Source organism: Suncus etruscus, chromosome 13 (genome assembly GCF_024139225.1).
Source record: "Suncus etruscus isolate mSunEtr1 chromosome 13, mSunEtr1.pri.cur, whole genome shotgun sequence".
Classification (NCBI taxonomy): Eukaryota; Metazoa; Chordata; class Mammalia; order Eulipotyphla; family Soricidae; genus Suncus; species Suncus etruscus.
The window spans coordinates 29,994,093-30,009,543 of NC_064860.1; the positions used below are offsets into that span (position 1 = coordinate 29,994,093).

The window sequence follows — 15,451 nt, forward strand, 5'->3', positions numbered from 1 at the left end:
TTGATCTCTGAGTGTTGTACTTGTTACTTCCCAAAGGTCATTGTCTTTATCTTTTTTTTTATCTAATTAGGTGTTGGACTGGATTGAAAACCATGGTGAGGCCTTTCTCAGCAAACACACAGGAGTTGGGAAGTCCCTACATCGAGCTCGGGCCCTACAGAAGAGACATGATGACTTTGAAGAAGTAGCTCAGGTAAGATCCTATGTATGATTTTGTGTGTTTGGAGCCAAGTGAGGGATACAAGTGATGTGACTTTGGTGCTTGGTGGGGCCTGATCATATTGATATTCTATGGGTTCTGATCTGTGATTCTGCCTGATACAAGAAGACTATTATCTTTTGTTGGATCATTAGGTTAGTAAATAAAACCTCTATCTCCAAGAAAAATGTCTCAATCTTCTATAAATACATGGCCTGTTACTTTCTACCTTCCTCTTCTTACTCTACCCCTCAATTTCATTTCTTCTCTATCCTTCTCCTTCCTGACAGGGGTCTCAAACTCAATTTGCCTGCTGGCCGCAGGAGGCAAAGTCGGGGTGATCCTTGAGTGCAAAGTCAGTAGTAAGCCTTGAATATTGGGGGGTGTAACCCAAACAACTAAGACAAAACAAAACAAAACAAGTTTCCTCTAGGGCAGGACCACAAAATGTTGTATGGAGGGCCGTTTGCAGCCCGTAGGCTGCGAGTTTGAGATCCTTGCTAGAATCAAGAGTGATTAGGTATCTCCTAGGTTGTTTCATTATATAAATATATGACTGAGAGCATTTTGTATCTGTATTTTATACCTTATTTCTTTTTTTTTTTTTTTTTTTGGTTTTTCGGGCCACACCCATTTGATGCTCAGGGGTTACTCCTGGCTAAGCACTCAGAAATTGCCCCTGGCTTGAGGACCATATGGGACTCCAGGGGATCGAACCGCTGTCCTTCCTTGGCTAGCGCTTGCAATAGCGCTTGCAAGGCAGACACTTTACTTTAGCACCACCTCGCTGACCCCTTTATTTATTTTTCTAAGCATGATCACCTCTCACCACATCCATGTTGTAGCAAATAGCAAGATTCTGTCTTTTCTTATAGCTGAGTGGTATTCTATTGTGTTTATATGACATAACTTCTTTATCCTTTCATCTATTGTTAGGCAGTGGGTTTTTTTTTTCTTCAAGATCTTGGCGACTGTAAATAGTGCTGCAGTGGATATGTGTAGCCATGTATTTTTCCAAGTTAACATCTCTGTGTTTGTGAAATGGATGCCAAGCAGTGGAATAGCTGGGTGTTGACAGAATTGAACATATTTTAAACAAATTCATCAACTCTCATTTAAAAGAAACAAATTATTAATGATCTCCATTCATCCTGCAGATGGCACTCTTTGAATAGTCTATACAGAATTTTAATTAAATGAAAAAGGAGCCACAGTACTGATAGCCTGACTGGGACACTGCTGATGGGCAGCTGGTGAGGATCCATGCCATGGATACTACTTATACAAGTCTGTCTGGTTCAAGCTACTGAGGTGGTCCACAACTCAAATAAAAGACTTGAATTCTAGCATGAAGTCCTCTTGAGCTTATAAGATACTTGCCTATCATTTGAGGCAATAAATTAGACCATAGAGTAAATTTAAAAAATTTGTGATTTATTTTGGCTTGAATGTCACTAAGACTGGTGATCAGTGGCTATTCCTGGCTTGTTGCTAGAAGGTCACTTCTCGTAATGTCCAGGGGTCATATGCAGTGCCAGGGACTGAATCCAGACATACTGTATAGTTTGAATTCTAGCTTGTAAAACTATCTCTCTGATCTGCATAGAGTAAATCAAGTTTTAAAAGACATTTATTTTTACATTATTGTAAAGCCACTGAAAAGAATTCATATCCATTCTGAGAAAGGATATTGGATATTATTAGGAGGAGGGAATTTGGGACATTGGTAATGGGAAAGTTGCACTGGTGAAGGGGGGGTGTTCTTTACATGACTGAAACCCAACTACAATCATATTTGTAATCAAAGTGTTTAAATAAAGATATTAATAAAAAATGAATGCAACTGAGTATAAGATAGAATTTCTGCCTATACCCGTAGAGTTGCCAGTGAATTGCTAAACTCATATTTGTTCAGAAGTGGAATGAATATAGTACTGGGAATTTTGTCTTGATATCTTTGCTGTTACTCATTAGAAAAATTTTCAGGTGATCATCACAATTTTGCCTGTTCATAGTCTGCTTTGTAACCTAAGTATTTTTTCCTTCCTGATAGCTAGCTTAGTTTAAAAAATAATTAGTACACATTTGCATTTGAATGTATTTTGTCTATAACCTCAAAACACCAAATAATATGTAAACAACTAAGCATAGTGCATTTAGTATACAATTATTTAAATAGCAGACTAGTTAAGAAAAACTGTAGAAATGGTCTTAGTTAAGTAGCTCTTAAAATCCCCAGGACCGGGGGCCGGAGCAATAGCCTGGAGGTAAGCACTGCTGGGTGTGACCCCCCAAAAAAAGATCCCCAGGACTGCATGGTCTTGTGAGCACCTCTCAATGTGACCATCCCAAAATAACAAAATGTTTAGAGGTTTCGCCCACTCTAAATTTTCAAAGTATATTCAAGCTAACCTACCTGAGTTCCAAGTGTACATAAAATAAGGACGTCCGTAGAGAAGAAAGCCTATGTTCACTGAGTCATATAGCACAGTACTACTTGTTGTTTATTTCCATGTTCCATCAAGTCTCTGTCTTTGGTACTGTGGGTAAAGAAAGAATTGCAGTTTCATATCTTAAGGAACATATGATCAAATGAAAAACATGCATCAAACATATTGTTTCACAAGTAGTGACAAAGGTAACAAAATCTTTGTTCTTTTAGGACTTTCAATGGGTATTTCTACTTAAATTGAGATAAATCAATAGTTCATTTGGTCACTCAATAAAAATTAGGGATGAGGGAAAGTTCTATTTTGTTTTGTTTTGGTTTTGGTTTTTGGGTCACACTCAGCAGTGCTCAGGGGTTACTCCTGGCTCTACACTTAGAAATCGCTCCTGGCAGGCACAGGGACCATATGGGATGTCAGGATTTGAACCACCATCCTTCTGCATGAAAGGCAAACATACTACCTCCATGCTATCTCTCCGGCCCCTCTATTTTTCTTTTCGTGCCTAAAATGGTGAATAGTTAGAGCAGTTTCAAATGCAAACATAAGGAAAAGGTGGGAGAGCTAAAATAGATGTATTTTCACACTCAAACTTCTTAGAGACAATAAACCATTCTTAGATAGAACGGAAAAATAGGAAGGAAACCAGGAAAATGCATAGAAATTAATTTCAAGAAGTAGACAAGTAAAATAATGGAAATAAGAGATAAAAGGAAGACAGTCTTACCCTTTGAATTTTGCATGATCTTTGTCTTTAGTGATGAGTTCAGGACATTCCTTCCATGGGCATACCAGGTTAAGGATGAAATTGTCTCCTTTTTTCTGACTCTCCCCTCTCTATTATCTCTTTCATTTTTCTCTCTTTATCACTTAAAAAAATAAAAACTAACAACAACAAACTAATTTTATGTTATGGATAACTCCCAATTAAAGTTTTTAAGGTTCTACTTTCTATATTCTTGTTTTAAAATTTTGCAAGGGAGGAAAGGTCAATATCCAAGATATTATATAGTTGCTGCCAAGAAACTCTTATCAAAATGGTAAACTATACCTACTACATGAAGCTCACCACAAAGAGTGATGAGTGCAGTTAGAGAAATAACTACATTGAGAACTATCATAACAAAATGTGAATGAATGAGGGAAGTAAAAAGCCTATCTAGAGCACAGGTGGGGTTGGGGAGGGTGGAGATTTGGGACATTGGTGATGGGAATGTTGCACTGGTGAAGGGGGGGTGTTCTTTACATGACTGAAACCCAACCACAAATATGTTTGTAATCAAGGTGTTTAAATAAAGATATTTTTTTTAAAAAGTAAAAAAAAAGACTCCTTTGATGTCTAGGAGCATTCTATATTTGAGCATTCTGTTTTCTATATTTGAGCATTATTCTATATTTGAGCATTATGTTTCCTCAATATATATATAGCTTCAGGTCTGATCTAAAGTTCTTTGATTCACTTTGAGTTTTTATGTAAGGTATGAGATATGAATCCAGCTTTAATTTCTAAGACATGGTAGTCCAATTGTCCTAGCACTACTTGTTAAAGAGGCTATCTTTATTTCATTTCATAACTTGGCATCATTGTCAAGAATTGGTTGGTCATATACTTGGGGTTTGTTGTTGAATATTCTATTCTGACCAGAAAAATCTGTCAAAAAGTCTGCCTTTGTTCTAATGCCATGCTGTTTTGATTACTGTGACTTTGTAATACAACTTCAGTTTAGGCCCCAGTAAGCTGCCACTCAGCTCCTATAGCGAAAAGACACCTTCTCAGCCCCACATCTCTCTCACTGGCAAGAATCTGCAACCACTGCTCCTGCTGACTTGACTCACTCTATGCAGTCCTTTCCCCCCCCCCCAAATAGTTTAACATTTTTTTAACTGGATATCATATCAACCCCCTACTAAACTCCCCAGAGTTGTCACTAAGACCACAAAATTTTACAAAGATGCCACAGATGAGAGTAAGATCAGGACCACTAGAAAGAAACAGATCTGTACGTGATCACAATTGGAAATAGGTTGAGAAAACTGCTCTCTGGTGTTTTTAGATCTCAAAAGCCTGTGGGAGACCTATGTCTGCCTTTCATCCTTCCTCTGCCTATCCTCTAACTTGTAGGGAGTACATGTACCATTTGTTGTTGATAGCTGGCTTGACTGTCTGCTGGATCTGGGCCAGTTTAACAATTTGCCTGGCCAATATCTGGCCTGTGTCTTCATTCTCATTTACTAGCATGAAATGGTAGGCTATACTTAACCCATTCCAGATTATTTAATCTTTCACTTTTAGTTCAGGTCAAGCTCTCTGAACTAAACATTCACTTTTCCAAATCCATCTCCCTCAAAATAGCTTCCCAATACCATTTGAGACATCCCTCACACTCCTTATGTTATATCTATTGAGATATATTATAATGAAGAAAACTTGACATTTCAGTCACTCTGTTTCCTTTTCTTGGGCTTGAACCTTGTGAAAAATCAATATTCATAAGTCTCAGTGTCCTTTCTAAAATGGAGTGGATGATATTTATACTGAAGAGTGGTTTGAGAGAAATAGCATATGGAAATTTCCTAATGGAGAATTTAATTTAGGTGGTACTGGATTACTTGGTCTCTCTGGCAGCTGTGGTGACCGTGATAGAAACAGAATACATGCAGCTTTCACTCCCTTCCTGACTAGGTTATCAACTACCATATGTCATTTCTCAAAACTCAACTTAGTCTGCTTAATTATGTTGGAAAAGAGTAGGCCTGTTCTATGAGATGATCCAGCTTCCAAGGGGAAGGAGATTAGCTACAGCTATGGACAAATGTAACCCCAAAGATAAGCATTATAGCTGTTTAGTTTGACCAGACAGAACCAAGGAAGACAAGTAATGTTGTGTTAGTGATATGTATGGTTTCATTTGGTTTCTATAACTGGATTGGAGCTTGGCCTGCCGTGGAACATGTGATGAGAGATTTGGATGGAAAGAGAAGGCCCAGAGTCAGAACTTGCCTCATTTCAAGGGATTTGAATCAGTGGCCTTGCTTAGAGGAGAACTCAATGTGTAATCACTAGCGTTTCATAATTTGATATATTTTGCTTTGAATAGTGATATTAGATTGCAGATTATTATAATAAACTATTGTCTTTCAGAAGACATTTATGTGATTTAGAAAGGAAACAGTGAAAGCTACCGTACTTTCCAGCATATAAGACGACCCTTTAACCCATTAAAACTTCCTAAAAGTTTGGAGTCATTTCCTCTCCACATTTTATATGCCAGTATACATTATGATAAAACTTACTCTAGCTTCAGGGATGAGTGATCCACCCCCCTCTTACTTTTAAGAAGTAACTTATTTTTAAGACTTTTAGGAAGCTTTTCATGGGTTGAAGGGTTGTCTTATACGCCAGAAAATATGGTATTTCAGAGGAAAGCTCTTCTATCTACCCAGTATTCATTCTAAAAACATACCATTTATTACCATGACTTCTAATATTTAATTTTAACCTTCCCAGATTAAGAGAAATCAAATTGATTTCTTTTCTGTTCCCTCTTTCTTTTATGTCATTGACATATTCTGAGCAAGATGGGCCACTGGAGTGTGCTTGCTACAGTTCAAACAGAAGCTTTCTGGATTGTGTCCTTAGCTAAAAATAAGAGAGAGCACATGATGGATTTCCATGTGGGGTAATGTACAAAAATTCTACAATGAAGTATTTTTCCTGGATAAAGATAAAAAAAATTCTGAAAAACTTATGCTAGATCTTAAACATGTGCTATAAAGACAAACATATGAAAGTAAACAATAATATCTGTCATTTATTAAGTACCTTCCTTTACAAGGAATATCTTGTTGAATCCCTGAAACAATCCTATGGAGTAAGTGTTAATTTTGTTCTTATTTTCCCCATCAGAAAAAGCTGAGAGATGGTCATATAAATGGAGAAAGCAAAATGTGAACTTGAGCTGAGCCCCAGCACCTACACCTCTAGCATACATTCATTCAGAGTACTGGAGGAAGCTTTCAAAACTTCCCTTTTGATTTTTTACAACAAGGTTTCTATTTATCTTTGTTGTTTTTAATAGATTGCTACATATTTTTCAGCTTAGAAGCTGAAATAAAAATAATTCTCACTCAAAAATAAAAATTAAAAAAATAATTTACACTCTGTTTTCTAGCAGTTGCTAAAGCTTGGTTATTGATTCTTCCAGATATTTTTCTATCTGTACATTACTTGGGCTACTAGCTCTTCTCACTTAGTGACACATCCTGCTAATAGATACATGTTTGCAACACTATTTTTTTTGATAGTGAAATTTTTTTATATTAAGATGTCTTACCCCTTCCCAGATTCTAGGTAATTTGTAATTAAAGCCATTAAAATCAGGTACGTCTATAAATGAGTGCTTAGGGAGAAGCAAAATAAGCATCAATGCCTTCAAAGACAGAGGTTAGGGTTTTAGTCAAGCATTCAGAATATTTTCCTAAGAGAAAGTTTCAGAGAATGTCAATTCACAAGTACACTTAGAAGGTGGGGTTTGTTTGTTTGTTTGTTTTTGTTTTGGGGCCACACTCGGTGACGCTCAGGACTTATGCCTAGCTCTGCGCTCAGAAATTGCTCCTGGCTTGGGAGCAATAGTCTGTCCTAGGTCAGCTGAGTACAGGGAAATGCCCTACAGCTTCGCCACCACTCTGGCCCCAGTTGCAAGGTTTTTTAATTCCTGGCTTTAGGTGTGTGTTTATAACCTTGTGAGGTATGAATGCAAGGACCATCTGAGTCTTTAAGACAGAATGGGTGCAGTGATTCTCCTGGTGGTATCGGTGGTGCTTTAAAGATGTAAAGAGTGGTGGCACAGTGGTAGGGCATTTGCCTTTCATGCAGTTAACCCAGGGTGGACTTTGGTTGGGTGCCTGACATCCCATAATATCCCCCAAGCCAGGAGCAATTTATTAGCACAGAGCCAGGAGTAACCCCTGAGCACCACTGGGTGTGACCCAAAAATACAAAATATAAAAGTACATTCTGTAAAAACACATTCTGTAAAAATAAAAAAAAAAGTACATTCATTTGTCTTCTTCCACCTCACCCTCCTCCTTGCCTCTTGCTTTGCTCCTCATAATTTTTCTTTTCCTCCTTTTTCTTCACTTTTGCCCCATGTTCTCCTAGGAGATTCTCTAGTCAGGGGCTAGAATGCAGCATTCCCTTCTGACTCTGACCCAAGTTTTTCCAGACTTCTGAGAGCTCCAGTAGTTCCCTGGCTATACTCAGATTGATGGGGCAAACCATAACGACCTGAATTGACAGATAAGGCTTCTGTGGATATATATGGAACCTGTATTAGAAATCTAAACCTGTGAAGCCCAAGTGAAATTCATTTAGATTGTTTGTTATCAAACCAAGCATGAAACACCTATGATATCACACCAGCCACAGCAGTTCACTGAGAGGATATGTGTTTTTTGTTTTCTGCCAATGAGTAACTAGAGTCATTTTTATGAACTAATTTTGTCTGGCATACATTTTCAACTGAAGAAAAGTTCGCTGCCAAGTTCTTACATAAACAAAGCATTACATCTGAGTTATCCTACTTAGAAAGAAAGAAAGCCAGGCTCCGTGAAGAGGGAACTGAACTCTTGTGACTTCCTGCAATTCAAGGGGGACATTCAGACCACACTAGAACCAGTGCCTTATTCATCTGGGGATACACTAATTTCCAACCAGATCAAGGTACTGCCCTTTGGCTTTTGGTAGCCAATACTGAAACCTTCCTATAATATTCGAGGGGTTAAACACACTAAAATTTGGCAATCTCAAGTTGTCATTACATATCTATCTGGCATGTCAGACTGTAATTTGTTTTTCACAATATATCTGAGCTTTAGTGATGCCACATATGTATTGAAATAGCTCCAATGGACTTTAGTCCACCACATGCCTAGGAATTGAAAATAACAACTGAAGGGGGTAGTGAGAAGACTAAAAAAGAAATTTCAGATCCATGTGACAGGCTTGTTTCAGTTATCTTTGTCATCAGGCTTGGACTATGCCTAAAATGATGGACTTTTTTGTGAACTCACAAAGTTGGTCTCATCTTTTTAAAAAAAGTACAGATGAAGAAAAGAATTTTTAAGAAGAAAAACTGAAAAAAAAAGAGGTTATTTCTTTGGAAGCAGTAGAGCCCCTCCTATTAAGATGGTTAAATGCTTTACAAATTTATTAGGTTAGAGGGGTCCAGGGTTGGAGGTTTTGTCTAAGAAATTACATTTCATCATGGTTTTATGTAGCCTGATGATCTATCACTAGATAAAACTGCCACCTCAGTTTTCTAGATTCTTCCTTTCCTCTATGCCTCACATGCATGCTACTTGAACAGTTTGTATTAAAATCTCCATCAACAAAATTGGTGTTACAGACCTCCAACTGTGTATTCAGATCACTTAATCTCACTCAATGTTCTTTATACACCTATAAAATGGGTATATTTAATCAATCATAGCTGTCATAAAAACTAGATGATATTTGTACTTAAAAGCCCTTTGAGTCCAGGGCACAGAGAAAATATAGATTAACATTATTTTTGAGGAGAGAAGTGACAGTAAATGAGATCATGTCTGGAATATAGTCAGAAAAGAGGAACAAAAAATGCGAAAAAAGATTGATGTTATTCTCTCTTACTGGGTGTTTCTCATGAGAGAGAATGTGCTGACCAGTCTCTGAGTTGAACTGAACTCTTCATGCCCTGGTCTTCTTCCTCTGTTTGGGGGCCAGATTCCCATGCTTAGCAGGATTAGTCAGGGAAACTTTCCATGTTTGAAAGCATAAGCTAAATTTTGGTTTAATGTATTTTGTTCTGATATTTATATAAGTTTAGACAGTGAGACGTTGGGGTCAAAAGTTGATTTTAGAAATGGAAAATGCAACTGTTATATTTATAGAGTCTCTGGCCTTTTTTTTTTTTTTTTGACACCCTTCTAGCCAATGAACATGGGAATCCCTGCTCATAGGAACCTGTGCTAGGCCTTGTGGCGAGAGCTGGACATCCACTGTAACATCTCCCTTCTTGGACTTGTGTGACATTATTGGTTTCCAGACATGGCCTACTATCTGGCTGGCTTGCTTTTCTTAATAGGGTCACTATTTACATAACCCATTTCTTACTGTTCCCTTTGTAGTGTTGAGAATGAATTTGTACTGAATTAATCTTGGTTCTTGTTGAGGTTTCCATGACTATGAAGATTATGGTTACATGTTATGGTCATTTGCCTGTGAAAGTTAGAAATTTATGAGCTCCAAATCTCCCTCCTCCCTACCCCCCATCCCCGCCTGTACTCGAGACAGGCTTTCTACTTCCCTCATTCATTCACATTGTTATGGTAGTTGTCAGTGTAGTTATTTCTCTAACTGCACTCATCACTCTGTGGTGAGCTTCATATGTTGCACTAGTGAAGAGGGGTGTTCTTTACATGACTGAAACCCAACTACAATGATATTTGTAATCAAAGTGTTTAAATAAAGATATTAATTTAAAAAAAAAGAAATGTATGCACTCTAGATAGTGAGGAAAATGGTCGGATGTGAACCTGAACCTCATAACCTCTGTCTGACTCATGACCAAATCTCAAGCTCTTCAAATTCTCTCATTGCCCTTATTTGGGTGACTCTTGAATGTTTCTTATCTGAGGAAATGCTCCAAAGGTTTACTTCTTTACCCTATCTTTTAAAGAAAGGAAGATTATGCCATGTGCTGACTTTGAAAACAGGGAATCCTGAGATTCTGAGGAAGGCAAGTGTTAGCCAATAGTCTTGGAGAGCAGCCTACATGTATATACAGTGTCCATCCTAGTGCAAATATCTCGCTCTGACCATACTTGTGAAAGATATGAGACATTTTCTTCATCCCTCTTGCTCTATCACACCACTAATAGATATCCACTTCCTACTGTCTATACCCCAGAGCGGTACTCTGTGACTTCTGAACTATGTCACCCCTCTATATGTGGGTGAATTTACCATACCAGTCCCTGATGATGGAACTGGTAGAAACTCCTAGGATTGTCCCTTTCTCAGCTCCTTGTCAAAGTCCCTCTTTTCTCCCCAACTTTACTTGGGCCATTTCCTGTTGCAAATTCTGTCTCTTAGCCATCACAATATTTTTATTGAGACAATATTAACATATAGGTAACTTTTCATTGAGAAAACATATGACTGTTTTAGGGTACAATTTTATGCCTCTTCAAAGTCTATGCTGCCACACTACAACCTCTACCAGAATATCTCTCTACCACCACCTATTGGACCTCCTTTCCATGTTCATCCTTCTCCCCTTCCTTCACATTTTAGAATCCTTAAAGCTGATACCATCTTCATCTAAAATTCTGAAAATTTCATCTGAAAATTACTCTGATGGTCCCATTATCTAGTCTACCTCAGCATCAGAGCACCACTTTTTTACCCAATCATACTTCATTTATTTCTCATCCTTGGAGAATGAATTGTTCCATATAAATTAATTATACAGAGAACCAAAATTTAAGTTACATCAATTTAAAACTTTTCAAATTTTATTTTTGTAAGTGAAAATGGTTTCAAACCTGTATATATTGTATACAGAGGAATCCAAGCATAATTCACTTTGTGTTAACGCTTGTGGACATGTAAATAACAGTCCCTGATTCTAATTGCAGATGCTCATTCTTCCCTCTGCCCCTCACAGAGGGTCCTTTCTAACACTGCACTAACTGAAGCTGATTTTCAGTCAGCAATAATTCAACCACCCTTGATCAACAATAATTCAACCACCCTTGATCAACAATAATTCAACCACCCTTGATCAATCAGTATCACTCTTGCTAGCCCAGAAGCAGTCTGTGGCTCACAGCCATCTCTCTTACATGATGATTAGGTATGTGATGATCATACTGTTGATTTAACAGTAACCTGGAAAAAGTGAGATGTGAATAACATAGGTTTTTAAAAAAATATTGGCCCTGAGTCCCTGAGTAAATTGCAAGTCTATAAGGTGTGTGATGATCATACTGGTGATGTTAACAGTAACCTGGGAAAGATGTGATGTAAATAACATAGGTTTAAAAACAAAACACATTTGGCCCTGAGTTCCTGAGTAAACTGCAAGACTACAAGAAGGAAGATGTTTGTTTTAGAATTTAGTCTGTTGGGCAGGAGCTAGATTATAGTGAGTAGGACACTTGTCTTGAATCAGGAGTGATCCCTGAGTGCAGAGCCAGGATTAAGTATCACTGGGTGTGCCCTCTCCCCCAATAAAAGAACTGAATTGCTGTTATTCCTTTCATTTTTGTCATACATAACTCTATACTTATTTTGCTGGTTTTTATTTAAAGACTCAAAGCATTTTGTACCGATCTCTTGTCATACACAAAAGCATTCAAGACTGGTCTCCTGCCTCTCATTCTTTCCTACTGTTACCTCCATGTTAAGGGTATAGGGCTTTGTGTGGTATGGGAATCCTTCAACTAAAACATACGTCCATTTTCAGACAGAAGCTTTAGGAGTGTTGTTCAAGTGCTGACACACCTTTAAAATATTTTCAAATTGAACATGCCCTTTACTGTGAGCAATGAGCAGGAATATCATCAGTTAAGAAGGCCATTGACCTATGCTCTTTGGTCAGAGGTTGCAGGCTCTCTGCAGATATATGCAGATAGCACAGCTTAGGGTTATATGTGACCAGAAAAGGGCAGAAACTTGAGCATTAAGCAGATTTGGTCAAAGCAGAAGTGTGGGCCATTTCCTTTACTTTGTCACCTCATCAAATAATTTTCATTCTCCTGGGTACACAATCTTTTCCTAAATGTGCCTCTCAGAGGTGGAAGTCAGAAGAGAAAAATACTTCCACAAGACAAAGGTTCTCTGCAATATTTTTAAACCAGTTCTCTTTTTTTTTTTCCAAAACCCTGCCTTCTCCCTCTCACACCCACTACCGCCCACTGACAGCCAAACATAGAATATGGAAAACAGGGGAAAAAAACAATAATGCAAGTTAAAAATTTTTAAAAGAGAACATTGCTTTGGGTACATTTCCCTACCACCTCACAAATTGCCAAGCCCTTCAGCAGGTGGTCCATTTTTGTTACATGGGAATGCTGTCTCACCAAATGTTTATTTCTTTGGCTTTTAGAATTCCATGTGACAATGAAGCTTTTAGGACAAGGCCAACTGGTCAATCATGTACCCATGTATAAACACTTGGGTTTATGTTGTTGACTTAAATATCATTATTTTTGGTTTGGGGGCCACACTCAGCAATATTCAGGGCTCATTCTTGTCTGGGCTCAGGGGACCTGATCAAACCCAGGTTGGTAGCATGTAAGAATATTACTCTAGCCCCTAATTTTTTTCTTGGTTCACATATTCTGATATAGTTACCCTAAGTTCCCCTTAGATCTTTTGCTGTTTTGAGTAGCACAGGGAAAAGGAGGTAAGAGAAGGGGAAGTAGAAGTGAAGACTGTCATCAAACTCAGGTGTGGTTGGTTATATCCCAACAGCAATGTAGATGCCTACCATTTGCTTTTGGGTTTGCTTTGTGGAAAGAGCATGAAATGCTTGCCTCTACAATCTTCAGAACATTTTGTTGCATGAGGCTTTCCTGATTTTGATCTCCTAATTTCTCTGTTCTCTAGGACTTCTGCTTTACCCCAACTTCCTTCTCCAGGCTGATCTCTAGCCTCTACTATTAATTTTTTTTCTTTTCAATGTGCTTAAAGGTCTTTTAAAATTTTATTTAAAAAGCCGTAATTTACAAAATTATGGATAAATAAGTCTTGGAAATACAATTTCCCAACACCAGTCACTTGACTTGTGTCAGTGTCCCTCTACCAATGCTCTCCCATGACCATCCAAAATTTCCCTACCCCACTCCCACCACACTAGCTACTTTGATAGGCTCATTTCAATGTTATGTGGTTGTATTTAGATTTCACTTTTTCTATGTTGTTGAACAACACTGTGTCTTTAGCATGCAAGAATAGTACTCTAGCCCATAAGCTTTTTTGATTGACATTTTCTGATGTAGCTACAAATTCTAAAACATGCTGAAACCAACTTTGGATATAAACCCGTCTTCTCTGTGCTCAGTCTGACTCTTCCAAACTTAGCCTACTGCCCTATTTCTGCTTTCTTCTGTTCTCCATGCCCTATAAGTGTGGGGTGCATCGAGAAGATTCTTAACATGTTGTCCCAGTCCTTTGGGGTTTCTATATCCTCTGAAATCATTTTCACTGGCTGGAGCCAATAACTGTTATAACCTGGATAAGTAATTGTAATCCTTCCCCCAACTTCCTGTTTCTCTAACCATTTCTTTTGGTATGTAAAAATCCACCTGGATTATAGGATCTTCTCAAATACTGGTGGGTGTTTTTGGGTAGAAAAGAAAAAGTGCTGGCTTTGGGCTAGGGAGAGGAGAAAAAGCATATGAACAAGGCAAGAGAGAATGAGCACGGCAGATAGGCTGCATATGGCAGAGGAAAACCATGAGGAATAAAAAGAGCTGACTCCAGTGAATATCTTTTCTGACTGCTGTGTATTTTTTCTCCACCACTACCCTGCTTCGTCAGACCAGCAAGTTTAAGGGGTTAGAAACAGTGCCTGGTAAATGGACCGAGAGATAGCACAGTGGTAGGGTGTTTGCCTTGTAAGCATTCGACTCAGGTGATTTCCAGCACCCATATATTCCCCAAGTCTGCCAGGGCTAATTTCTGAGTGCAGAGCCAAGAGTAACCCCTGAGGACCGCTGAGTGTGGCCCAATAACCAATCAATCAATTAATCAATAAATAAGCCAAAAAAAAAAGAGAAACAGTGCCTGGGTTGGTCTCACTCAACTTGTGGATATATATTATATATTTTTATTTTTATTCTACAGATAATCTCTAGGATTGGCCCTACATTTTGATTTAGAAACAAAGTATTTATGGTTTTTTTGTCAAATAGACAATAGGTTTACAGTTCATTTTTCTTATTTCTTTTGTTTTCTTTCCTAAGAGTAACTTTATATTCAACTAATTACCTACATTTGGGAAGAAATGACATTCCTTTAAGACATTACTTATAAATGTAGAGGGTTAATGCCAATTAAAAAGGGAAGAAAATTGAGAGAACAACTAGCCAAGAACAACTGTTATTCTTTTCCCAAATGTCTTTTAAAGACATACACTTTAAATACACAAACATTAAACTGTGAGACAAAAAAATTTACTTTTGAATCAGGGAGTTCCAATAATATACCACATATGGTTAATAGGAAAGGTGTGGAAGAGAGAAATGTTTTTTAGCAAGAAGAAATGTGATTGGAATGGGTAAGAATGCTGACTACATTTTAAAATGGTAAAACTGGCATTTGGTTTTGAAGTTATGAAATTTTCCTATTCATTGATGAACATTGGAAACTATTATGCTGAGTGAAATAAGTCAGAGGGAGAGAGATAGACAGAATAGTCTCACTCATCTATGGGATTTAAGAAAAATAAAAGACATTATTGTAATAATACCCAGAGACAATAGAGATGAGGGCTGGAAGGACTGGCCTTTGATATGAAGCTTTCCACAAAATGTGGTGAATGCAGTTTGAGAAATAACTACACTAACAACTATCATGACAATGGTAATGAGTGAGAGAAGTAGAATGTCTGCCTCGAATACAGATAGGGGGTGAGGGAGGAAGAAGATTGGGGGGGCATTGTTGGTGGGATGGTTGCACTAGTGAAGGGGTGTTCAGTTTTATAACTGAAACCCAACTACAAACATGTGTGTAATTATAGTGCTTAAATAAAGATAT

The 15,451-nt window shown here is 37.8% G+C and overlaps 1 protein-coding gene across 2 annotated transcripts in view; it reads left to right on the forward strand.

Annotated features, from left to right (window-relative positions):
• The window catches only part of LOC126026168 (kalirin), a 549,871-nt gene that overhangs the window by 370,153 nt on the left and 164,267 nt on the right, over window positions 1-15,451 (forward strand). For both annotated transcript variants that reach the window (XM_049785867.1, XM_049785868.1), the window contains exon 10: window positions 71-193. In XM_049785867.1, the coding sequence (XP_049641824.1) occupies window positions 71-193 (123 nt within the window). The remainder of the gene's footprint in view (window positions 1-70; window positions 194-15,451) is intronic.